This window comes from Aspergillus steynii (genome assembly GCF_002849105.1).
Source record: "Aspergillus steynii IBT 23096 chromosome Unknown P170scaffold_4, whole genome shotgun sequence".
In the NCBI taxonomy this organism is placed as follows: domain Eukaryota; kingdom Fungi; phylum Ascomycota; class Eurotiomycetes; order Eurotiales; family Aspergillaceae; genus Aspergillus; species Aspergillus steynii.
The window spans coordinates 1,603,092-1,626,865 of record NW_020194401.1 but is presented as its reverse complement, the minus strand read 5'-3'; the positions used below and the strand labels follow the sequence as shown (position 1 = coordinate 1,626,865).

At 53.6% G+C, this 23,774-nt stretch overlaps 6 protein-coding genes across 6 annotated transcripts; 5 read left to right on the top strand and 1 right to left on the bottom strand.

Annotated features, from left to right (window-relative positions):
- Window positions 1-795: 795 nt before the first annotated feature.
- On the top strand, window positions 796-3,995 carry P170DRAFT_446889 (uncharacterized protein; the record flags this gene model as incomplete). Its single annotated transcript, XM_024850836.1, has 2 exons — window positions 796-1,086; window positions 1,149-3,995. 2 exons carry the CDS (start codon window positions 796-798, stop codon window positions 3,993-3,995), a joined length of 3,138 nt encoding a protein of 1,045 aa, XP_024704459.1.
- Window positions 3,996-10,321: 6,326 nt separating this feature from the next.
- On the top strand, window positions 10,322-12,068 carry P170DRAFT_175742 (putative C6 finger domain protein). The gene is made up of 3 exons (XM_024842636.1): window positions 10,322-10,642; window positions 10,706-11,035; window positions 11,118-12,068. Exons 1-3 carry the CDS (start codon window positions 10,522-10,524, stop codon window positions 11,783-11,785), a joined length of 1,119 nt encoding a protein of 372 aa, XP_024704458.1. The 5' UTR covers window positions 10,322-10,521; the 3' UTR covers window positions 11,786-12,068.
- A 2,130-nt stretch (window positions 12,069-14,198) lies between these two features.
- P170DRAFT_175781 (uncharacterized protein) lies at window positions 14,199-14,735 on the bottom strand. The gene has a single exon (XM_024842637.1). It carries the CDS (start codon window positions 14,515-14,517, stop codon window positions 14,236-14,238), a length of 282 nt encoding a protein of 93 aa, XP_024704457.1. The 5' UTR covers window positions 14,518-14,735; the 3' UTR covers window positions 14,199-14,235.
- A 1,633-nt stretch (window positions 14,736-16,368) lies between these two features.
- P170DRAFT_436780 (uncharacterized protein) lies at window positions 16,369-17,171 on the top strand. The gene is made up of 2 exons (XM_024849220.1): window positions 16,369-16,498; window positions 16,570-17,171. The coding sequence occupies exon 2, from the start codon at window positions 16,792-16,794 to the stop codon at window positions 16,981-16,983; it is 192 nt and encodes a 63-aa protein (XP_024704456.1). The 5' UTR covers window positions 16,369-16,498; window positions 16,570-16,791; the 3' UTR covers window positions 16,984-17,171.
- A 1,981-nt stretch (window positions 17,172-19,152) lies between these two features.
- Window positions 19,153-22,282, top strand: P170DRAFT_464663 (uncharacterized protein; the record flags this gene model as incomplete). Its single annotated transcript, XM_024852267.1, has 2 exons — window positions 19,153-19,595; window positions 19,690-22,282. 2 exons carry the CDS (start codon window positions 19,153-19,155, stop codon window positions 21,860-21,862), a joined length of 2,616 nt encoding a protein of 871 aa, XP_024704455.1. The 3' UTR covers window positions 21,863-22,282.
- Window positions 22,283-22,466: 184 nt separating this feature from the next.
- On the top strand, window positions 22,467-23,756 carry P170DRAFT_455884 (IPI1/TEX10 family protein; the record flags this gene model as incomplete). Its single annotated transcript, XM_024851577.1, has 4 exons — window positions 22,467-22,579; window positions 22,686-22,758; window positions 22,814-22,962; window positions 23,070-23,756. The coding sequence occupies exons 1-4, from the start codon at window positions 22,532-22,534 to the stop codon at window positions 23,754-23,756; spliced, it is 957 nt and encodes a 318-aa protein (XP_024704454.1). The 5' UTR covers window positions 22,467-22,531.
- Window positions 23,757-23,774: the final 18 nt, after the last annotated feature.

The following is a 23,774-nucleotide window of genomic DNA, read 5'->3' as shown; positions in this document are numbered from 1 at the left end:
TTCATTCATGGTCCTTATCATGACTCTGGGAAGTAGTAGTCACGCGTACACATGGCGTGTTCTTCCATGGTCATGTCAATATTCATGGTTATCACGAACAGGAGAATTTTTATTTCCTTTTGGTATATTAATAGGTATGGCAGATTTCGATAGATCACCAGCTACCTAATAGCTAACAGGTGATGCACATCTCATTCCCCATCAGGCAAGACAGGCATCGACGTCATCTTTTCATTAATCATGGGCCTTTAACTAACACCCAACCCTTCACATTTACTCTTAAGACTTACCACTTCCTCCGGAGTCAGGTAATATAATAAGGTAGATACATATACCATACCGGCACCTGAAAAGCACCTAAATCTCTTCCCTGGGTCGATCGGAACTGGTCTGCTCTGGTCTCCTCCATCTGATGATCCTGTTCATGTGACAGTCCCCTCCGTCTGTCTCTGGACCTATTATCAGCCCTGATCGACGAAGTTAATTTCATTGACTCGATTATCCGTGGGTGAGGTGAACTTACTTTCTCTTGACTTTCTTACTTGCTTTACTGGGCGTGTGTGGTCTGGCTGCGCTATTGGTTAGCTAACGACCGACTTACTTCCTGCTGGTTTAACTGAGGTACGTGGACTGTGACCTGTCTAAGCCCCGCAGAATATCTCAACCGCCTATCTGGGCTAGCAATGATGTGATATCTATTCAAGGGACGGTGTATCTGAACTAACCAACTTACGACAGCGAAAGCATCAGCGACGCCATCCCTACTCCTACCTACATAGAAAGAAAGAAAGGAAAATGTCCTTCTTCTTTGGTCGAAGACATTCGATCTCCGGCGCGCCGCCGCTCCACGACGATGCTATGCCTACGACGCTGCGACGACGAAGCTCGCAGCCGCATGTACGGCCACCGGCGACGGAGCCGCGCGCCCAGGGGGGCATGTTTCATGAGTTGTTTCGGAGGCATCAGGATTTGGATCACGATCATGATCAAGGTCGGGAGCAGGGTCATGGTCATGAGCGGGGTCAAGATGGAGAGACGATGAAGGGTGTTACGAATACTGCTACTGCTACTGTTGCTGCGGGACAGGTAAGTAAAGAAGACAGAAACGAAAATGGAAAGTTGAGTTGGTGGAAATTAACGAAGTGTAGGTTGAATCGAGTCCCAACGATAAAACCACCGCCTCGACAGAGCAACCACCGTCAGAAGAAGTCCGACGAAAGCCCACCGCGCGAACGAAATCACACACGAAGCTCAGCACACCATCAGCCGAGACCGAGCTGGCTCGAGAAGACACCGAGTTCCTGTTCTCCGGAGCCCCCGTGTTCCTGCTCGACAAGGGCCGACACTGCCACTGGTATCTGCAGGTGATCTTCCCATTCGACGACCACGACCCGTTTATCCAGAACCTGTGGGACCGGCGGCCGTTGGCGCACGCCTCGTTCACGCTCTGCACGCTGCATGCCCATCTGCCGCTGCCGGATGGGTGGGTGATTCAGGGCGATAACACGCCCGTGCGGCTGGAGTGTTGGAAAAGAGCGGCGGCGCCGAAGAGGGCGAGCTTCGACGTGGGGATCTTTGAGACGCCGAATATGCTGTCGATGTATGGTCGGGAGCCTGGGACGATCGGGTCGTGTCACTTTTTGGAGCTGCCCATCTGCGATGCGGTGAGGTATGTTGGGCCGGAGGTCCCGAGACCCATGGCGGGTTATATGCATCTCTCGAGCTTGCCTGCGTCTGCGGCGTACGAGTTGATGGAGCACTATCAGGACCCGTACTCGCGGTGCGAAGATGGTACGGTGCATGATCGGAAAGAGCTGCTCTGTGAGGGCCCGTTGGCGTGGAGGCGGATCGGCGTTCGAGATATCGGTTTGAGAACGTTGGTGGAGCGTCTACGCGAGCTGGCCGACGTGCGAGATGAGATACTGCATGGGACCAAGGCGACGTCGATCATGGACCGAGAGTCGGTGCACGAGCTGTCCCGAGAGCTGTTCACCAACTTCCTCTACCCCCTGCCGCATTTCATGATGCAAGGGATCAACAACCCGCACGGGATCAAGGCCCAGATCAAGGCCCTTACGGTGGTGCTGGCCACGCCGGGGGCCTGGGCCAACTTCAGTCTGGCAGAATGGAGATTGCGCGCCGGGCAGTTGCTCTGGGAGGCTGCGCCGCATGTGGATGGGGACTTCTTGGACCCCAGCGGCTGCGACAAGCCGTGGGTCCACCCGACCCTGGAGCGCAAGTGGTACCTGGTTCAGATGCTCCTGGCAGGTGAGTTGCTGCTCCGGTTGGACGCGACGGTGCGGGTGGGTATCCTGGGGCACTCGAATGAGCTGCGCCCCTCGATGAGAGATATGCTGGACTTTGATAGAACGCGAAACGGCAAGGTCGATTGGGATATCGTGGTGGTGCGGCGCCTCATGGACAGCTTCGACATCAGCTATGTTCCGGACGAGCCTGCCGTCGCACCTGACGAGCCCTCTTCTCCGTCGTCGCCAACTCACCAGAAGAGCGAACGCCATCATCATCGCTTCTTCGAAAATTTCATCCATAGATCGGAACCTCCCCCGGTAGGACCTGTCGAGTCTTCCTGGAACTGCAAGCTCATACCGTCCCGTGTGCATCTGCAAATGCAGGGACTATTCGTGTTTGCCGACAACATCGGCTGGCCCGGCTTGGAGACCGTAAAGGCCCGGCTTCAATCCAAGATTGGAGACGACCCGACTAATCAAGCGATCGTAGATGTGTACAACACCCCTACTCATAATGTAGTGCCCGACGGCCTGGAGCTGGGATCCAATATAGACGAGATGTACAGTCGAAGCCCGTCTCGGCGACGATTACTGCTGCACTGCGCCCAAGATACCGGGGAGATCGGTGGCTGGATCACGCGAAGCTGGCTGTCTGGCTTCGTCATGCCCGGCGAGATGATCAACCACTTACTGATGGCTACAATGTTAGAGAACGACCCGGAAGCCATGGCTCAGCTGGGACCGGTCGTCAACCTGTACGGCGGGGTCTCGTACTCCGGACGAAGCTGGTGGAGCAAAGAATGCATCGTCGGCCGAGTCCTGGCCAGCTTGGACGGCACCAAAGAATCCATGGGATGGATCAGCAGCCCCGTTGTCCCCAAGGCCTCCCAGACATCGGAAGACATTCACAACAGCTGGTTCGAGGTCGTCGTGAAACCCGTGCCTCAGCTCACCGGCAAACCGCGCATCAAGCAGGGCCAGAAACTGACCCACGAATCCAGCCCCCTGCCCGTGCGAAACACCCAATGCGGTGCCTTCTCGCTGCCCACCGACGGCCCTGTGGACGGAGTCAAGGTCACCTTTGAGGGCCTGAGCTTCTCCGGCCGTGACGGGCAGCAACCACTCCAGGGCAGCCCGCATTTGGTGGCGCACAAGTCCTGCATGACTGTGACCCTGGCCTCCGAGACCATCAAACTGCCTCGCACGCTCTCCCTCCCACTGACATACAACGTGCAGTTCATCGCCTCGCACGAGTGCCGACCTCCGGGCGGATTCATCTCGTCGCCCAACACGCCCTCCGCGTCCTCAGCCGGCACAGGCACCGACACCAACTCCTCATCCGCCTCGTCCAGCGGCTCGTCCCACAAACACCACCGCCTCCCGGGCCACCCGCTCTACCGCACCTACGCATACAAGGTGCTCTCCCTCGACGCCCTACCCGAACCGTCCGCCCCCGAGACGATCTCCCTGGACCGCATGGGGATGGGACGGACGCTCAGCCATCACCAGCACCAGCACCAGCAGCACGAAGTGATAGTGCTCGATGCGCGCGGCTCTCGCGACAAGGAAACCCTCGCCAGGGCATGGTGTGCGTCGGCGGGCCATAACGCCATCATTGGCAGGGTTGGTCGGACATGCCTAGCGTGCTGCATCCGCGAAGCCTACGCCCTTAGCGTCAAAACGGTGATTCGCGTCGGCGAGGGTCATCCTAGTCGAACGCCCTCCGTCCAGACCATCCCCGTCTAGAGGTTAGGCCTTCTAGTAGAAATCAATTTGCCCCCCTTTCTCGATGTCGATGTCCGAGCCATTTGGATGGAGGACGTGAGGTGTGACAGGGGAGATGATGCGACAGGGACGGAGGCCGGAGAGGGGAGGGAGGAAACGGTTTGCCTGTCACCAAATCCTGTCATGTTCTACAATCACCTGATAAACCACCTGACACCACGTTTTCCCCTCCGACACGTGCCAAACAATGTACCTAGGATATCCCCTATACAACGAACAATGGCAATGAACTGTGCAGATTGCAGAGACAATAAAAAAGGGGTCAAGCAAACCAACCTATCCCATCCCATCCAATCCCATCCAACCTGAACCATCCAGCCAAGACCGCAATTTAGCCAAAGCCAAAGCCAAAACCAACAGGGTTCGGTGGTGCTGGCGGTGATGCGAAACGCATGGACCAGCAGCTAGTCCGCCGTAGAAGGAAGACCCTTTCCATCCGGGATTTTCCAATTCCAGTCTGGCTCCTTTCTTCCCTTTTCCCTTTTCCCTTAAGAAAAAGAAAAAGAAAAAATCAAATCAAGTGGATTTATCTCGCAGGTCAATCATTCGGTGTAGGGCAGGGACACGTAAGGGCACGTTGCATGTAGAGAGCAGAACCATGCCCGTTTGAAGTCAAGTGCCCGATGATGGTGAAACAGGCCGGTGGACGCCTCCTCCTCCCCAGGCTTAGTGGATGGAGGGAGTCCGATACGGAGTACGATAGGAGTACTAACAGTAACCACAGAGTAGGAATAGCGCAGCTGAGGGAACGATTTGTTCTGCGCTTGGGGCGCGCGTTGGATGTGCCTTACTTACCCTTACGGAGTGGTTTGGTTTTGTCTGTCAATGATTGATTAAGAGAGCAGCTATGTCATTACTCATTAGCAAGGGGTTCGGGTTCGGGTTCTTAATCTAGATGGTAGGCAGATAAAGAATATGGATCGGATCATTGGACGGACTGGTCGTGCTGAGTCAGCGCATGGATGTTAACTAATCTGCCAAACGGATACGAGGACAAGTCCATCGTGAGAGAAAAAAAGTGGCATTCGTGGCCGGATTGGGTAACTCTTTCAAAGATCCAATGGGACCTGCCATGTGAAACATCAAACCAACCCACTCTATCGCCATGCACGACACCGGACAGGAGTAGAACAGGGGGTAGACGAACCAAAGGGGTTCGGTTCACCCAGAAAAAGAAAGAAAGAAAAAAAAAAGGTCGAACCACTGTTCATCCCACGAGGATCAACATTTCGCTCATACTCCGTACTCCGTAGAACTGACGGAGTTTACGCAGGCGCCCAGCCCCGGGGACAGACACTAGAAAAAGAAAAAGAAAAAGAAAAAAAAAAAAGGAAAAGAAGGAAAGTGGAAATGCCGACTGATCAGCTTGCGGTGTCGTGGACTCGTGGACACCAGGTAGTGGGAGCAGGAAATGGAGAACGAGTCGCGGCTTGGCGGATGATCGCATGGATAATCAGTTACGGAGTACGGATATTGTTTGCCTCATAGGCCTCACTACTGACACTGACGGTCCTCCGTGATATAATATTACAGCAGATGACTGGATCCTGGAGCATCCAACCTGCTCCGTCAGTCCGGAGTAGATACCTACTCGGTCAGTTGATGATGACCCTCGCTTTTTCGCCGCTACGGGGGAATGTCACTCAGCGTTGCCACGACACGGAGGAGGTACTCCGTAGGGAAAGGCTGGGAAATTGCAAACGCAACCAATAAAGCAGACGCAGGCGGTTGGTTGGTTCGGATGGCCATTTGATTAAAAGCGTCAGAGTCACAGTGTAAGGTAGGGGAGTGTAGGGGAGGGGAGGTTCCGTAGGACAATGGCTGCATGTGCTGGCGATGGTGGCATTCTCGGAGAATTTCTGGAGAACCGTTATTTCTTCCTGTTTCTGCGCCCAATTTATTTAAATTGTTTTAATTAACTTTTGGTTTTTCTTGGGCGGCACTCTGCAGGCAGGGCTGCACGCCCTACTCCTGGGTAGGGTTACGGAACTACCACGGAGTAACCTGCTAACTTCGGTTGGGCTGGATATCAATCAATAAACAAGCTCATATAGCATTGCTCTGTTTCATCTCCGGTGCAGCCCTTATCGGGCTGGGAGGCTCAGCTAACACTGGACGCTGTTGGGCTTCGCTGGAGGCTGGGCTGGGCGCCGGACGGACTACGGAGTCGATGCGGAGGACCTAGATGCATATTGCATACGGAGTATGGCGTCCTCAATCCTCATATCTATCTACTCCGGACCAGGACGCAGTAAGAGAGAAGAGGGGCAGGGAATAATAGAGTCGTATTACTTAGATTAATCCGACGATCTCGCTTACGTATATCAACCCCGATCCCACTAGCCAATGCACAGCATGACCAAAGAAGCAACCTCCACGCCCGAGGGATTTAAGGGCACAAGGTCCCAGTGCCCTCCAACGCAGCCTAGAATCGGAGTATATACTTAGTCGGGTCCTCCCGTCTATATATATCGCATGTGCATATCACATCGAGCATCGCATCATCCGGCCAGCCCTACCCAAAGTGACTCGGGTTTCGCCTGTCGTCAGCGGAGCCCCGAGCCAGAGTTGGTGTCGTTTCAGCTGGGGCGCTAAACTAGGCCCCGATTGGAGTGAGTACGTACGATGGACGTGGGTACTCCTTTTTTTTTTTTTTTCTTCTCACTTCGCTCTTCCTCCGTTATTGTTCCTGGAAGATGGACCCTGAGGCAAATCAATCAATTGTTGGTGGTTACTCTGAGACCTTGACATTTCCTGATGGAGAAGGAGAAAGCAGGAGAGGATAACTCGTAGTCGTACTCGCTCTCCCTACGCAGGGACTCCGTGTACTCCGTGCATTCATCCATGGACCCAGGTCTAGGTCTCCGGGGTCCCTCTCTTACATACGCAAAAATAAGTAGTACCTGCGGAAAGACGTGCAGTAGTCGCAGACTGGCAGTTTCATCGCAAACTTGTGGATTTGAGGCTGATAGGCTTTGGAGCTCTTATCAATCAGCTATCTACTGGAAAAACACTGGTAGTCTGGGCACTTTTTTCTTTTTTTCTTTTTTTTTTTTTTTTTTTTTTTCTATTTTTTTTCTGCCTATGAAATGGGTACCTTATGGACGGGGAATTTTTTCCTAGGAGCCAGATTGTCCTTGGACCAAATGCCAATTCCAGAAGGCAGGTCAGGCAAGTCCCTTACAGGACAACGAGAGCCAAGAACGGCCAGACACGCTAGGATGCAGATATGATCCTTAATTAAACCTTGACCGCGGCCCACCGCGTCCTTGACAGATCTGGAATCGCATCGATATCTTGGGCCGCGATGAATCTGGCATGGACGAGGAAAAAGGAAGCGCGACGGTGACGGTACCCGACGCGAAGTCCAATTGCGCTCTTCAGACTGCCACCGACAGCGCGCAGGGCAAGCAGCCAAGGACAAAGGAATCCGTTCAGAGCTTGACCCAGTGGCGTTAGGCCCTCCCCCCAAACCCTAACTCAACCAGGCAGATGAAACGCTCATCCTTATTAACACATCTGTGGAATCCCGATGACGATGATTCGTCCCTGCCCCACTCCCCCCAGAGGCTCCGCCAATCAGGGCCCCCGCCAGCCCCAAACGCTGACGACTCCCGACCTTCTCGAAGCCCAAGCAAACTTCGAGGTTTCCGTTTCGTCCCCCGCGCTAAGCCCTTCCGAGGCCCTCGACACCGCCGCGAATCTTCTTGCGGCCGCAAAGGGAAAGTCCCATGCGCCATGGCCCGACACGATTGGTTCCTGGCTGGACCCGGGTTAAACGAGGCAGACATCCAATGTCAATTCCTTGACCACGAGATTTCCATTGTTCTCTGCTGGACGACCCAGTCTGAGCCTGTTAGTCTGGGAATTCCGGATACTAGCAGACTCCCTAGCAGACTACTTCCCCCCATTGACAGCTCTTTCTTTCTTTCTCTCTGTCGGTCTCTCCTATTTCTGGTTCCGGATTTTCACCTCGGTCTTTCCGCCTCCCCCCTTCGCCTTGGTCCGCTAACCCCGATGGAGGTAAGCCACCCAAGTCCATGTCTTTTTCTTGGGCTTTGATTCGCACAATCTTCCGTAAAGCTCTAAGCCGACCTACCCTACGCCGTAGCACGGTGTTGGTTGCAGGAAAAAGCCCGAATCGAAATTGAGAACAAGGGAAAAGACTCCCCTCTCTCCCCTCCACCCCACACCCCCCCCACTAGACCCGTTACAGATGTCTGTCACAGACCTCCGGGTCCATGGTTGAGTCGGGTTTGGAATGAACCACCTGCGCAAGGTGAAGGGATCAGGGGTATGCATGCAATGGGGGAGCATGGCGTGTATATTTTTTTTTTTTTTTTTTTTTTTTTTTTTTTTTTTTTTTTTTTTTTTTTTTTTTGTGGTATGATCTTGGGCCTCAAGACTCAAGAGCCATTTGTTGGAGGGGAAAATTGTATGCAGCATCACCAGCCCTGAACCCCTTCAAATCACCGGTTGTCGACTCCGTCAGACTTCCCCTCCCCTGGGACCCAGACGCATCATTCCATCGGTATCATGTGCGGAGTACTCCGTAAAACATGCCACATTCCATCCATTCAAACCTGTGGTACCTGACATGAAGTTTTAACCTGTCAGTCGGTACTCCATTGGACTGGGATTGGAGAATGAGGGGGAAGGAAATCACGAATGGAGCCCAACCCTCCTACAGCGTACTACCCAGGAGTCCCAAGAAGGTGATGACGACAATCCTGGGCGATTCTCATCATGGCAACTCACACAAGAGACAGAGAAAAAAAAAGAAATCCATTAATAAAAACCAGAAAGTCTGGAAATTAAAGAAGGGAAAAAATAAAAAATAAAAAAGGCTGGGTGTTTCATCCTCGGGTTAGTGAAGACCTGTTCAGCTTAGCTATCAGGACTTTTATTCAGGGTCTGCTTAAGGCTGGATTCCATTGGACGTTCTGAATCTCCGGCCTGGGGAGGATTCATCATCACCCATTTGCACCTTCTATAATTATCTGGATTGGGACCAGTGTTATTGACCCTTTCGGTGCAATCTGTTATCCACTTGGACACTTTTTTTTTTTTTTTTTTTTTTTTTTTTTTTTTTTTTCTCAGTCCCTTCGCTTCTTGCGTTCTGAGTCGCTCATGGGTCCCCCTTCTACTGTCCTTCTCCGTAGTGTAGCTGTCCTGTAAAAAATTCCAAAAATTGAAAAACCAAGAAAGGGGATTGAGTTTAATTCGGCATGGCATTATACTCCGTGGGCAGCGTTAGGCCATGCGCGATGTACCAGCAATGAAAAATAAAACCCAAACCTTGTATTTGAAAGGTTTCCAACAATAAACGATTAAACATATCAACAATCCCTACCCTTACGGGACTGCCTCTAAGACGAAAAAGTCCCGAGATCCTCGATCCCGAAGAAGTGAGTCGACTTAGCAGCTCTGGCTCCGTACGCCTTCAGTCTCTCCATCCTCTCTCTCTCTCTCTCTCTCTTCTTTCCCCTTTACTTTGCCCCCCTTCGATCATATTAATCACCACTCGGTTTCTCCATTTTATTGTCATTTCATGTCCATCCTTTGCACACTTACGACTCCTACTATTATTATCTGCATCGGTGGTTTAGTGTCGTTGCTTCCCACGCCCTCGCCGTGGTTTCATTTATTTTCTTAAATTATTTTTTAATTTTTACTATATCTCTGGGATTGATTCGGCTTCTGTTCTCTTTTTCTTCCCTCTTCTTCATCCATCCCTCCTTTTATTACTCCGGACTGCTCCCACACCCACTTGACCCTCGTTCTCTCTATTTATATCTTCTCAAACCAACTCGTGGCCGGAGCCCGTCGCCACGGACGTGTTACGCGTGGGCCAATTTATTCTAACCATCGATTGATTCCCGACGACATCGGAGGAAACAAGCAACCAGGCGGAGGAGGCGCAAAAAAAAAAAAAAAAAAAAAAAAAAAAAAAAAAAAAAAAAAAAAAAAAAAAAAAAAGGAAGCCCAAAAACAAGTATCCAGAAATCGCAAATCAAACTCATCCTTAGCGCGGTTTCGTCTACAGGGTCTCCTGGTGTGAAACATTCCAAGACTTTATTATCCATCGCCCTATTGAGTGTTTCCTGTTGGTTACCAGGCGGTCCTAGGTCGACTGAGGGTGGAGTAACGTTGCTGAAACGGGGAGGTCGGAATACGTACTACGACGCCTATCACCAAACCAGCGCATCACCGGCCATTCACCGGTTTCCCCCAGATTCCTGGCCTCTCCTCTCCCTTGCGATCGCACGTGTATGGAATTGGATGGTTCTTGCCGGCCTCGCGCTGTCATTCCTCACCTTCTGTCTCCCATCTACTAAGGATCTAGGGTAGTCCCGTCCTTCCACACCGTTTTCTGGGGCGCCGCACCGTTTCCCACTATCTTCCCCTCTCTTCGTGCCCACCGCTGCCGGCGATTGATGCGCCCTGTGCCTTGGGCTTTTGTTCCTTCTTCTCGCTCCTGGGAGCTATGCTCGCCGTCGTCGAAAATATGAGCTCAACCCCGAATTCGCAAGCCGCCGTCATGGAGTCCTCCACCGCCGACAAGAAGCGCAACAAGCTGGGATACCATCGCACCTCTGTCGCATGTGGTTAGTCTTTCCATTCCTCCCTCTCCTCGACCGATCCCCCGTTGCTGATCGTCTTTGCGACAGTACACTGCCGCCGACGAAAGATCCGATGTCTGGTAGCAGCCGACGACGCTCAGGGCCGATGCGAGAACTGTATTCGACTTCGAAAGGAGTGCCAATTCTTCCCCGTCGACCAGCAACCCCCCGTCGAAAAGAAATCCCGTCCCAACTCGCGATTGGACACTGCGTCGACCGATCCGTCCACGGCCTCTTCGTCGCCTCCGACTGCCAGTGGGGGAGAGCAAACCGAGGCATTCTTCCCTTATCAACCGATTCCGCTCAGCACGGGTCCGGACGTCGCGGCATTCCATCCGGGAGGCTTCCCGGTGAATCCTATGACTCAGTTTGCGCCAGGTGGGTGGTTCCGTCTTTTTCTGTCTGTTTGTTTTCTTGAGACAAGTGAGTATAGGGTGTGTTAACGAGAAACCTGGTATAGAGCGCAACGTAGGAGCCACGGAGTTTGCACCGGGACCGTCGCTTGACCCCAACGTTCCGTGGGACGAATTTACGACGATTTCAGATCCCCAACTACTCGCCAATATGACCGCAGCAGGAAAGCACCCGATGATGAATATGGCACCCGGCGTGTGGAATCCCGGGCCCAACCCTATGGCTGCTATGCAGGCCACCTCGCCGCTTCCAGGAACGCCGACAGTACCCTCGCAATCGCACGCCCTGAGTCCCGCCACGGGATACGCCATGCAACCCGACGGTTCGGTTTGGCCCATGGCCCCGGCGCGATCGATGACTTTCCCTGCGCAGGCCGACATGACCGCGCCGTATCCCACTCCCACCCAATTCCAGCAGCCGATACCCCCGGATCTCAAACGGAGAATGACCAGCCCAGCTCAGCCGTACCCCGGAAGTCCCGTCCATCCGCAGAGCCCTGCATCGACTGACTTGCAAGGGACGCCGGTATCCGTGTCCTATCCCGGCCAAGCACCCGCAATGGGCCTCACCGGGTGGCCGGATATGAGCAACATGTCCCCGATGAATGTCGTTCAGTATCCCATGTACGCGGGCGATGGCACGCCACAGGCGCCGTTCGGAGGCAGTCCCCAACCGCCCATGGGTCATCCCGGGCCCGGGCAATCTCCGCCGTGACACCGAGGTCTCTGCGGGACTGACGAAAACTTCACGCTCGAGAAGATTTAGAAAGGGACCTCAAATCTGTTGCATAATACCCCCTGTGTGAACTGTTGCATCTTTATTTCTTTTTATTTCTTTTTTCTTTCTTCCCATTTTCTTTTTCATCTTTTATCTTTCACCTATACACCTTTTTTTGGTGGGCATCACTTTTACCAGCTGGTCATTAGCGGGCGCAAAAGGATTATATGGGCGGCATTTTCCATTCTTCCATGAGAGCCATTTTTCGTTTTCTTTCTATTACCATACCTTTTTTTTTTTTTCTTTTCTCTCTTTTGTTTATTGCGCCTTCATCCTCTGGTGTCGTTGCACGTGCTCGGGGTTTGTCGTTTTGGGCAGGCGACTAGATTCTTCATGTCTTCCCTTTGATTTCTTTCCTAATTCTTCTCTTTTACACGTTGTTATCCATGTCTGGTTTCACGAGCTACGTTTTAAGTCACCAGCGGGACAGGTGTCATTGATAATAGGTCATAATGGCGTTGGTGGATGTTGGAATGGATCTACGAGGTCAGTGGCGGCGGAACTAAACACCAGATGAACCGGTGGTTCCGTTCGTTGTCTTCCAACTTGTTTGCGGCGAGTACATAACCAGGGCCCGGGTCGTTTCAACTGATAGATGGGCTGGCTGGTGGTTTGGGGGGCCTGCGGTCTGATTCCAAAACAGCTTATGTTTGATGTCCTTTTCCTTTTCTTTTCTTTCAAGATCTACATATTTTCTCCATCTATTCCACATCAATGTTTGCCATATAGACCCGTTTACTTTGGACGCTTTATTTTCAGAAATGATAGATTTACCGGTATGACCGAGTTGCATCCCAATTGCATTGGACTGTTGGAGGCTTGCCTGGACCTGACCTGACAAGTTGGGTTGCCATTGAGAAATCAAAATCTGATCCATCTTTGTCACATTGTTGTGGTCAGCTACGCTGCTATCAATGAGCTGCCCTGGATGTGTCAGACCCCTTCGGATCTACAGATTGCAGGATGTGATAGTCAAGATCGACAGGCTATCAGTCACAAACACCTGTCAGTTGCCTATCTTCAAGTGTCGTATCTGTCACCGATATGAGCGGCTATCATTGCTCGGATTAAGAACCGGTGTGCACATGCAGGCGCTCACACCTATCGCACTGCCTCGCTTCGGTGGATTGGATGTGTAATCCCACGGCGGAGCTCCATCCAGCTGTTCGCTGCAGGGAATCCACCCATCTCCGGCTACGTGGAATGCAAATCACCGTGAGGACCCTGGTCTGAGTCACGTGTCCCTATACTCCATCCACCGTGCAAACAATAAACAGTAAACAATGCCATGGAAGATCCTGTCAACCCGTCAACCCCCCCCACACGTCTCAGGTAATTCCTCCGCCCCAAGCCCGAGATAAGTGGCCTGGACCGCTGGGCACGATATTCAGACTTTCGGCGCATGGCCAATGACGGAGATCATGGATCAAAGCTTAATATAAGATAACGTTCGCGTCATTCGGGATCTGCCAATCGCACCGGCGCTCCGCTTATCACCGTCCAGGTAAGGTTGCACGGGGGCGACGGAGAGTTGTCAGGATCTCCGCGGATGACAGGGTGGTTTTCATGGGTATAAGTCTATCCTAGGAGAGAGGATCGCATGGGGGAAGGCAATAGAGAGACCCTTGGATTTGGCCGGTCAGTCAATCGGGGATACGAGTCACTCGTTCACCCATGTCGGAGTGATCGCGATCGAAAAGAACACGACAGAAGCCGTCTACTCCGTACTCTATCTGGGGTTTGTGGAGAAAAATGGAGCCCAAACACACCCAGCAGCCTCAATCGGAACGCCGGAGCTCGATTTTCTGACAGCCACGTCCTCAATTTGCGAGAGATAGAGGATCGCAAGAGATAACGCTCTGGACGAGGTCAGTTACACCCGACTTGTGACGTGTTGCTTAGGGTCTCTTATCTGGACGAGTCTGCGTCTTGACACATGTACAGTTATCGCCATTCCCCTTTTTCAGATTTTTCCCCCTGCCATACAAAACCCGACGCTTGTCGCCCAGCTGTGCTGAGCTGAGATTTTGACCGCCCCTTCATTCGGCGTGCCAGTTTCGCCTCTATCTGGGTTGCATCACGCCTTATCAGCAATCTGTGGGGTGATAAATGGCAATCGATTCGGATCCAGGGCCGAGTTATAAATTGTCATATAATAAGCCTGGGGAATGGTCGGGCATCGGTTCTCATTTTTTCTTCGATTCTCACTTCTCTACCATCTTTACTTCTTTTTCATATATATCAAGAACTGGACGTGGGGAAACGAGCGACGACCCTCCCAACTACTCCCCCCGGACCCGTTTCCCACCTTAATCTTACCCACGCTGCACCGGCGACCCGTTCGATTCGCTCGCCCACACTACATGATCTGATGATCGCATTTCGGCTCAAACAAAGTATAATTTCGATAAAACTGCTCCTAGTCGTTTGCTACGGATGGGCTTGAGCACTTTTCCAGTGTTCCTCCCTGCATCGTTAGTCGAGCGGCTTCCCTCCTTCGCTGGAGGCATTTCACGGGCCTCCTCCCTTGAACTAATCCACCAGGCCACACACCACCTCATCTGCAGACTGCAGGCGTGTGGGATGCCCGTATTATTGCTCCTGGGCTTGCAATAATATATGCGCGAGCACATGCTGGTGCCGGGGTCGATGCCGGCCCGACTTGTCATTATTGTCTTTTTGGGCGGGTCCGCTGCAGCCGCTTGGGAAAAGAAATGAAAAAGAAATGAAAAAAGAAATGAAAAAGAAATGAAAAAGAAAAGAAAATGGGAATGAGAATGAAAAAAGAAGAAGGGAAAGGAAAAACACCCCTCAACATGATGAAATCCAGATCTCGCGTGGGGGATGATTGCGATGAAGACGAAATTTCCCGGTCGCGGGAGAACACACTCCCAGGTCACCAGCACAGCAACGGAAAGAGAAAAGAAGTGGCAGGATTCCAACGCTGACGATGACCATCGTCTGCATTCCGATTGCTCCCCTTACTCCGGTTCTCTAGTGACGGCGCAGCCCGCCACGCTCCACCGACAAAACTGGGGAAGGCAACGAAGAAAAAAGGCATCATCGTGATGCATCCATTATTATCCAACGAGACCGACCGAGCAAATGCTGTCGAGGTACGTCACTCTTGCCTTGCCTCCCCCCCTTTGGTGTCTTTCTTATCTCTACATATTGCATGATGTGGAGTCGCGATCGGCCATCCTCTCTGTCGGTCATCCTCGTCGGTTTCAACTCTACTCTACAGACTCCAGAGTACTCAGTCGGTCGGCAGTCCAGCTGGCCCGCTAGCCCAGGCACACGACAAGCCTTTCGCTCCCTCTTACTCGTCCAGCGCCGTCTGACTGGCTTCCCTTTTAAGCCCCTCGCCGGAAGCGCTGCAAATGCATCCGGTCCAAAAGGGCACCAGGCCAACCCGCGGTGCGTGGCGTGGTCTGTTCCATCCGAACAATTAACTGCCCGGCTTATACAGAGGGCGTGTGCGCTGTGAATGGTTCCTCGGGGGACGCCACTCGCCCACATCTGCCCTTTGCTTTTTAGCTTGGCATGGGGGGAGGAGGGGAGATTTCCTTTCTTTTGGCTTTTTTGCCACGCATCAAGTACGACCGCCGACCGAGGGACGCTACTGAGAGAGAAAAAAAAAAGGGCAACCGGGCCAAAACCAAAGACCAGAACTAACCGTCACTAAGGACAGCTAAAATGAAACAAGACTCGAAAAGATTGAGCGGTGATATTAACGTTCTAACTCTAGTCTCCAGGACTACAGGAAAAGGAAACCCGACCTGGTTTACGTCGCCCGATCGGCGGAAGTCGATTGGCTGCGATGACCACGGCTAATGACATTCTTATCAGCTTATCACCGTCGCTATCTGGATTGCATATGGATTCGGGATTCTGGATTATCACCTGGGAGGGTCGGAGAACGGGACTCTAGCGCGGTGGACCCTGCTTCCTCTCCCGTGGGGCCCAAAATTCGCCCGAACGAGCTGACGGAGGTGATTGATCCATCGAAATGAATACAAATGAATGCGAAAATGGGCGGAAGGATCGAGGAAATGAAATCACCGCGCCGCCTAGCCCCTTCCGGCACTCCCTCTGTCCTGCCCTGCTCTCTGTCTTTGGCCTGTCTGTCTGTCTGCTGCTTGGCATCTCTGCCGTCCTGTTGCCACCAGGGGCTCGCTCTGGCCAGTGCCCATCGTTCATGGCCTGAGGGTCTTCCCGCCGAATAACCCAGTCGATTCACATCGCGAGACTGCCGAATGATCTCGCCTCTTTCAATCGGGTAATATCGACATGCCAGGGCCGGGCTAGAGGAGACCACCTACGCAGTACGGAGTGCGGAACTCACTACTGCAGCACGATGCATGACGCCGCCAGACTGGCCACTGGCCAGAGACGTTGGCATTCGGGCCGGATGAACAACACCAGAGACATGAATGACCCCGCAAGGGAGGGAGGTGGAGCCAAATCAATCTGGCACGGTTTGTGATTTGGGTCGATGTGATATTCGTAGGGAATAACAGGTAGGTCTGAGGCTGCGAGGTAAGGTAAGTTACCCCCAGGCTGGTAATAACATGCCTCAAGTATGGCGGTTGAAACCGCATTACGAGCCGTACGGTACCGCCGTTCGATACCGGCCGCGTACACGATCGGGTAAGATAGGAATCTAAGCTCTCGGTGAGCACGAAGCATCAAGACTACGCTGAAGACTGACTTGGGGTTAGTGAGGGAGAGTGACGATGTCGGAGCTTACAGTCGGGGAGTCTGAAGTCGCTTTCGATTCAGATCTGAGATTTGACGGCTTTGCTGCACTTCCCCATCATCTGGCTGCGACCTTGAAACAAAACAAGAAGAAAAGCCCCGACTTCAGGTGCCTCTCCTATTAAACTACAAACTACAACCACTAGAGCCCTAGACAGAAGTATATCCGGGATTTTCACCTCTCCATGGTTCGTCGAGTCATCCATGCGCAGGACGGTCTCCGTAACTCTGGCGGCCTCGGGACTCGTCCGGACCAGACAGGACCAGCCCGACCAACGTCCGCCCCGCTGTTCTGCCCTCCGAGGCCCAAGTCTGTCATATATCTCCTAGACCCGGAGTCTGATTGCTCCGGTCAGACTGGTCGCGCGGTCCGATGAGCGGAGTCCTGTCCCTCTGGCTACTCCAATTCATACGGAGTAGGCCTTGGTCTGGTCTGGTCCGTGGCCTCTACGGCGTGGTTTCAACTCACGGACAGCCTTAACCACTCCGGAACACTAGCAGTAGCTTCATCTCCATCTTCCTGTCCTCATATCGGCCCGATGGGGGTCCCCCCTCCCCCCTTCCCCTCCCCCCTCTATCACGATGGAGTAGCCTATGCATCTTGCATGCATTGTCCAAGCTTGACAAGGATCTAGTCCCGACTTGCAGTACGCAGTAGATATTCTTGTCGTGTCTTACTCCTACCGCTTCGGGTTCGCGTGGCCTATAGCGGTAACCCGTCTCCAGTGTCCCGGAGTAGCCTCCTCCTATGGAGTATTGGATCACAGTGAAGTCAGACACATCGCTGGCCCGAGCGGATTTCAATCCTGTTGGACAGGGCGCCCCGGACGATCTGACTCGGTCGGACGCCGCGTGCAGTCAACAACGAATGGGAAGCCAGGCATCGTCAGCAGTTAACATCATGGGAGGCGAACCGACTGCCTTTTTTTTTTTTAAACCTCTGGTTATTTTCTCTGGAGGGAGACGTACACTCCCTAGCCAACTAGTAACTAATTAACTGATTGACTTTGGCAATGCAGCAGGGATGAGAATCCCACGGCCTGCGACCAACTGACTAGTGCAGCCGTAGATTAATATCCCTCGAGAGAGGAGAGAGCAGAGACCACCAGATTTCATATTTCCGCCGCCTCGGGACGGCAGAGTCGCGGAACATTATTTGGCCGACGGTGGCTGCGCACGGTCATTGGCGGAGTTTAGCCTGGTTAGGCCCGATGGATGACGGATCTGAAGTCCTTTGGATTTTAGCCGATGCTTTCAGTGCTTTGGAGGATGTGGGGAAGAGTCATGAGCTGGTTATATATATGGTATATCCATCTATATCGAATGTCTGTATTCATAGATAGACATAGATGTAGACAGTTCAGAGGTCAGGAATACGTACTCGAATGAATCTCATGTCCAATATTAACCCGGTGGAGCTTCGAGAACATCCCCGGCAACGTTAAACCACGAGCTAAACTGGAGACTCAGAGTCGTCCTATTTTAGTCCGGCGCGCTAAAGCCACGCTAAATCTCGTCCAAACCACGCCCGTACCTGGTTGCCACCGGGTGATGGTATTGGTATTACCAGTACCGTATTAACGTATACTGTAGACCTAGTTTACATACGTTTGTAGGCTGAGTCTTGGTCCGGATTCATCCTGAATATCTTCATTATATACAGCTGGTGATCTATAGACAATAAATGAGAGAATTATAATATACCATAGCATATGGCACACTCCGTAGGTTTAAGAGGAAACCCAAAAATGAAGACGCCCGTTACTGGTTCCGGCCAGCAGAATAATACGGTACGGACGGTCAGGCTGGTCTCCGTCATGCATTTCCTCCGTTCCTTTCATCGTCCGCTTTTCCCCCTCCTCTCGTCCTCCTCTTTCTTCCTCTCCCTCCCTCTTCTCTCTTATATTCCCTGCTCGGTCTGGCTTTCTCTGTCGTCCGATCCCCCCGTTTTGTCTCAATTCCCTTCCTGGCCATCCCTCGGCATTCCGTCTCCCAGGTACGTTCCTTTCCTTTTTGTCCGAGTGCTGGGAATTAGTGGACTGGCCAATGATGTATGATACATACCACTACTCTTTCTCGCCTGCTCTGCTCCATCGTCCTGTCCATCTCTCCATCGCCTGTGCCTGTATCTAGATGATCGAGATATCCACGCGCATTAGTCGCTGCGTCCACCTCGACTAACCTCCCCGAACAGATCGGTTGAAACCCTTCCTGGATCCCATTGATTATTGTTCTTCCCGCCCGGACGTCGTTTACGGCGGGTAAGCTGGAATTCCTGACTGGCCAATCCACCCACACAAGAGCAGGAATTCCCCTCTCGTTGTCTGGACTTTTGACGACTCTTATCTCTCTCTCTTTTTTTTTATTCTTTTTTTTGGGCTTCCCTCCTTCCTTCTAATCTCTCTCTTTTCTTCCCCTCTTTTTCGAAATTCTTCCGTCTTATCGCCTTGCATACCGGCTTTTTTCTTTTTTCTTTTTTTCTGGTTCCCTCCCTTTAATTCCCTGGCTCGTTTTCCAATAAGAAGGGAGAGAAGGTCCGCGAGATCATGTCCGGGTTGACCCTCGGGCGAGGTCCTGGGGGCGTGCGACCGACTCAACCCGCTGGCTTCGATTCCTCCGCCGACGCTGACCGGTCTTCCGCCTCCTTCCACCACCGTCAACCTTTCCCTCCTCCCACTGCCTCCTCTCAACTCTCCGACGACTTCTCCTTCGGTTCTCCCCTCAGTCCGCCCGATTCGTCTCATGTGCAGGACGGCGGCCTACTGCAGGACTCGCTGTTCCCCGAGTGGAGCTCTGGCGCGCAGCCTCGCGTTGGCTTCGACGGTCCGGATGAGATGCAAAGGAAAGATCCGCTAGCCACCCAGATATGGAAGCTGTATTCTAGGACCAAGGCCCAGTTGCCGAACCAGGAGCGCATGGAAAACTTGACCTGGCGAATGATGGCCATGAGTTTGAAGCGCCAGGAGCAGGAGCGGTTATATCAGTCGAGGTTTGTCCCTAGCATTGGTTGTCTTACAAACCGTAAGATCTTTATTGGTTGGAACATCTGGCTTATTATGGGATGAAATCATTCGGTTTAAAAGGTTTCCCGCCCGGAACAGCATCTCCAGCCCCAGTGGTATTGCCCAATTGCGCATTTCCGACCGAGCTCCCGCCCACCCGGCGTCTTCCACCCCGAACGATTTCGCTTCCGATCCCATGAACCTGGACGATTTTATCGTGCCCTTCGAATCTCCCTCCGATCACCCATCCCCGAATGCTCCCAAGGGGCCCGAGACGACCTCCGCGGCGATCCCCATCAAATCTCGCAAGGACCAAGTGGCCGAATCCACGCCCGTGCCTGCGTCGTTCCACCACCCGGCTCGGGATCAGCGCAAGAACAGCGAATTCGGTTACGTGCCCCGTCGCGTGCGCAAGACGAGTATCGACGAGCGCCAGTTCTTCGGTCTGCAGTTGCCCAACCGCAAACGACCCGCCGAATCCTCGCCCCAGGTTCCCCCGGTGTCCAACACCATGCTGGCCCACGATCCCGATCTTTCCGGCGGCGTTCCCGATTACGCATTGGATGCGTCGACCTCGGCGTTCGGACTGCATCACGCCACCCAGCATGCGTCGAACCATGCCAGCCACACCTCCCCGGGCGTGCCGTTCGCGCTGGACACCTTCAGTCTCGGCGAAGATCCCATCCTTCCTTCCGCCGGCCCCTATCAAACCCACTTTACTTTCTCCCCGAGTGACTCGCCCATGACCTCGGGTAATCCGTTTACGAACTTGTATGCACAGACGCCCGTGGCGTCGTCGCTCAACTCGACCGATTTCTTTTCGCCCCCTCCCTCGGGATACCAGTCGACCGTGTCGACTCCGCAGCCGGCCTACGATGGCGAGCACTCCATGTACTTCGACATGCCGACGGTGGATGCACGCACCCAGCGCCGAGTGCCCAACTACGTTTCCCACCGTTCGAACCTGTCGGCGTCCTTGCAGCCGCGGTATATGTTCAACCAGCATGAGCAGCAAGCGCAGCAGCAGCAGCAGCAGCAGCAGACCAACTCCTCGGTGCATTCCCCAGGATATCCGGTTCCGCATGTCGATCCGTCTCAGGTTTTGGGACCGGGGGATTTCACGGCATCCCACGCCAACATGTTCTCCTTTGGAGCCGATTCGGACAACGAGGATGACGAGGGGCGTCCATTTTCGGAGCGTGCCGGACTTGCGATGCCGGCGGAATTCAGCGACGAGAATGGCGATATGAACTCGGGTATGCAGTGGGATACACAGTTCCCGGGATCGTTCCATTCGCTGCCGGGATTCGCTCAGCACCGCAAACATGTCACCATTGGATCGGCGGATATGATGGACACCCCGAGTGAATGGAACCACCAGAGCGGTAGTCTCAATCGGACTCACGGGTCGGCGGCCTCGGTCAGCGAGGTTCGCAACCGAGAGCAGGATCCCCGCCGGCAGAAGATCGCCCGTACCGCCTCCACGCCCAACACGGCGCAGCTGCTGCGTCAGAGCATGAACTCGGCCAACAATTCGCACACTTCACCCAACACCCCGCCCGAGTCGGGCCTGAGCAGTGCGGCTCCTTCGCGGCCCGCGAGCCCCGGAGGCTCGAAGAACGGCGAGGGCAGCACGGGCCCGACGACCTGCACCAACTGTTTCACCCAGACCACGCCGCTGTGGCGACGGAATCCCGAGGGACAGCCGCTGTGTAACGCCTGCGGCTTGTTCTTGAAGCTGCACGGCGTGGTGCGACCGCTGTCGCTGAAGACGGACGTCATCAAGAAGCGGAACCGCAGCAGCGCCAACACCCTGGCCGTGGGCACGTCCCGATCGTCCAAGAAATCCGCGCGCAAGAACTCGGTGCAGCAGGCGCCCGCCACCACGCCGACATCCAGTCGCGCCCAGAGCGGAGGAACGGCGTCGGAGTCCCCGCCGGCCATGCCGAGTGCTCCCGGACGAGCGTCCGGCGTGGTCCCGATTGCCGCCGCGCCGCCCAAGTCCGCTCCGTCGGTCGCCGCATCCCCGGGTACCGGACAGACGCGCAGCGCGGTGCAAGTGGCTCCCAAACGGCAGCGCCGGCTGGAAAAGGCCAGCGACGAGACCGAAGACAGCAGCAAATCCTCCGGCCGATCCAAGGTGGTTCCTCTGGCTCCTGCGATGCCCCCGGCGGCGGCGAACCCGGCGAACCACAGCATCGCGGGTGGCCAAGGCGCCAGTCAAGAATGGGAATGGTTGACCATGAGCTTATAATTTCTTTCTTTTCATTCTCTTATTCGATATTATCAGCAACGCCCGCATGACCGATATTCATAGATATGAAACACGACGGCGCTCGCTATCCGAGCTCCCGCTGTGTTATCAGGGGAGGAGGACAGGATTAATGGTGATGAAGGAAGGAAAGCTTCTTTTTTCTTTTTTTCGGATATTATTTAATGGTTGACTCTAGCGCCTGATGTTTTTTTTTTCTTTCCTTTTTCGTGTGCAGTTGTTTCATGTTTCATGTTTCTCTGGTTTTGATGTTTGATGTTTGATGCTCCGTCGGCCTGATTTTATGTTTGATACAATCGCGTCTGTCCGGTGTTTGTTTTATGGCTTTGCCGGACAGAAGTGCGCACTGTGATTTGATTTTATTGAATTTTTATTGAATGGATTATAGACTGTTTTATGGTGATGGTCTTTATTTTGATTTGTCTTGGTGTAGATGGATGTAGATGTAGATGTACTGCCAGATGGTAGCATGCATCTTGTAAATGTAGTGTTGCAGACACCTCAGGCATGTGGATAAGGTCACGTGCGATAAGCTTATCTTATCGAACAACCAAAATTTCCTCCTGCTTTTTCTCCGCAGATCATCCTCCGACGCCATTGATTCCTCAGACATTTCAGGCCAGAAGAGACGTCGCAAGATAAGAAGACACAATGGGTGCCAGCTCGAAGAAGAAGAAGGAGAAGCAGAAGGACTTCCAGGTAAGCCATTATGCCCTGTGCCATGTCCTGATGCTCTGCCAGATGAATGGGTGCCAGATGAACGGAATGGGATGTTGAATGAAGCGCATGCTAATTGATGTACCAGAAACCCAAGTTGAAAGTCGGCAAAGCCAAAGCCAAGCCCGAAAACTTCACAGACACCAGCTTCAAATCGAAATGTACTCCCCCCTCATCCATCAAACCCAGTTCGCAAGCTAACCTAACTCTGCAAAGCAATAACCCTCACCCAACAATCCCTCACCCTCAACGCCCCCTCCCAATCCACCCAATTCACACACTCGCTCTCCCTCCTGTCCAGCAAATCCGACTCCCAGCGCCGCGACTCCCTCTCGCACCTCGCCACCGCCATCGCCTCGCGCCCCGTCTCGTCCCCCTCCCCGTCCCGGTCCCGTCTCTCCTCCCCTCCCTCCTCCCTCTCATCCTCGACGCAAACGTCTCCGTCCGCTCCGCCCTGCTCAAACTCTTCAAGACCCTCCCCCCGGGAGATGTCCGCGACCACGTCCCCACCCTCCTGCCGTACCTTCGCGCCGGCATGACCCATCTCGCCGCTGACATTCGCCTCTCGACCCTCGACATCCTCGAGTGGTTGGTCGACGTCGCAGGGGAGGAAGTCGTCAGCGCCCCCGGCGGCTGGGTCAAGGTTCTGAAATGCTTCCTGTCGCTGCTGGGATGGCACATTCCCGACCCGGCTGGCGGGAAATCGAAATGGACGAGCACCGGTGCCGGCGGGACCTCTAGCTCTGGATCTGGCTCAGGCACCGGACGCGTCGAACTCGGCAAAGCAGGCAAGCAAGGCAAGGGTCTGATCCGCGGATTATCAGTCCTGGGCGTGTTCTTGGAAGCGGGTCTTGCGCCGCATTTACTTTCCAGTCCGGGACAGGATGGAGCAGGAGGCGAGGGGAATGGGGACTTTCCGATCCTCTCGGCGGTGCATCTGGTGCCGGAGTCGGCGCATCCGTACGCGTATTTGAATCTGTTCGGGGCGCCGAGGGACTCGGATGGCGAGATGTATGAGACGCAGGAGGACCGGTATCGGGTTTTCGTGGAGGGGGGGTATTTGGGGGCTGTGAAGGGGGGTGTGGAAGCGGCGAGACAGGAGGGTGGGGAGGTGGGCAGGGTGTCGAGTACGATTCGGAGGGTGTTGGCTTCTCTTTAGTCTTGAGTTCGTGGGTGA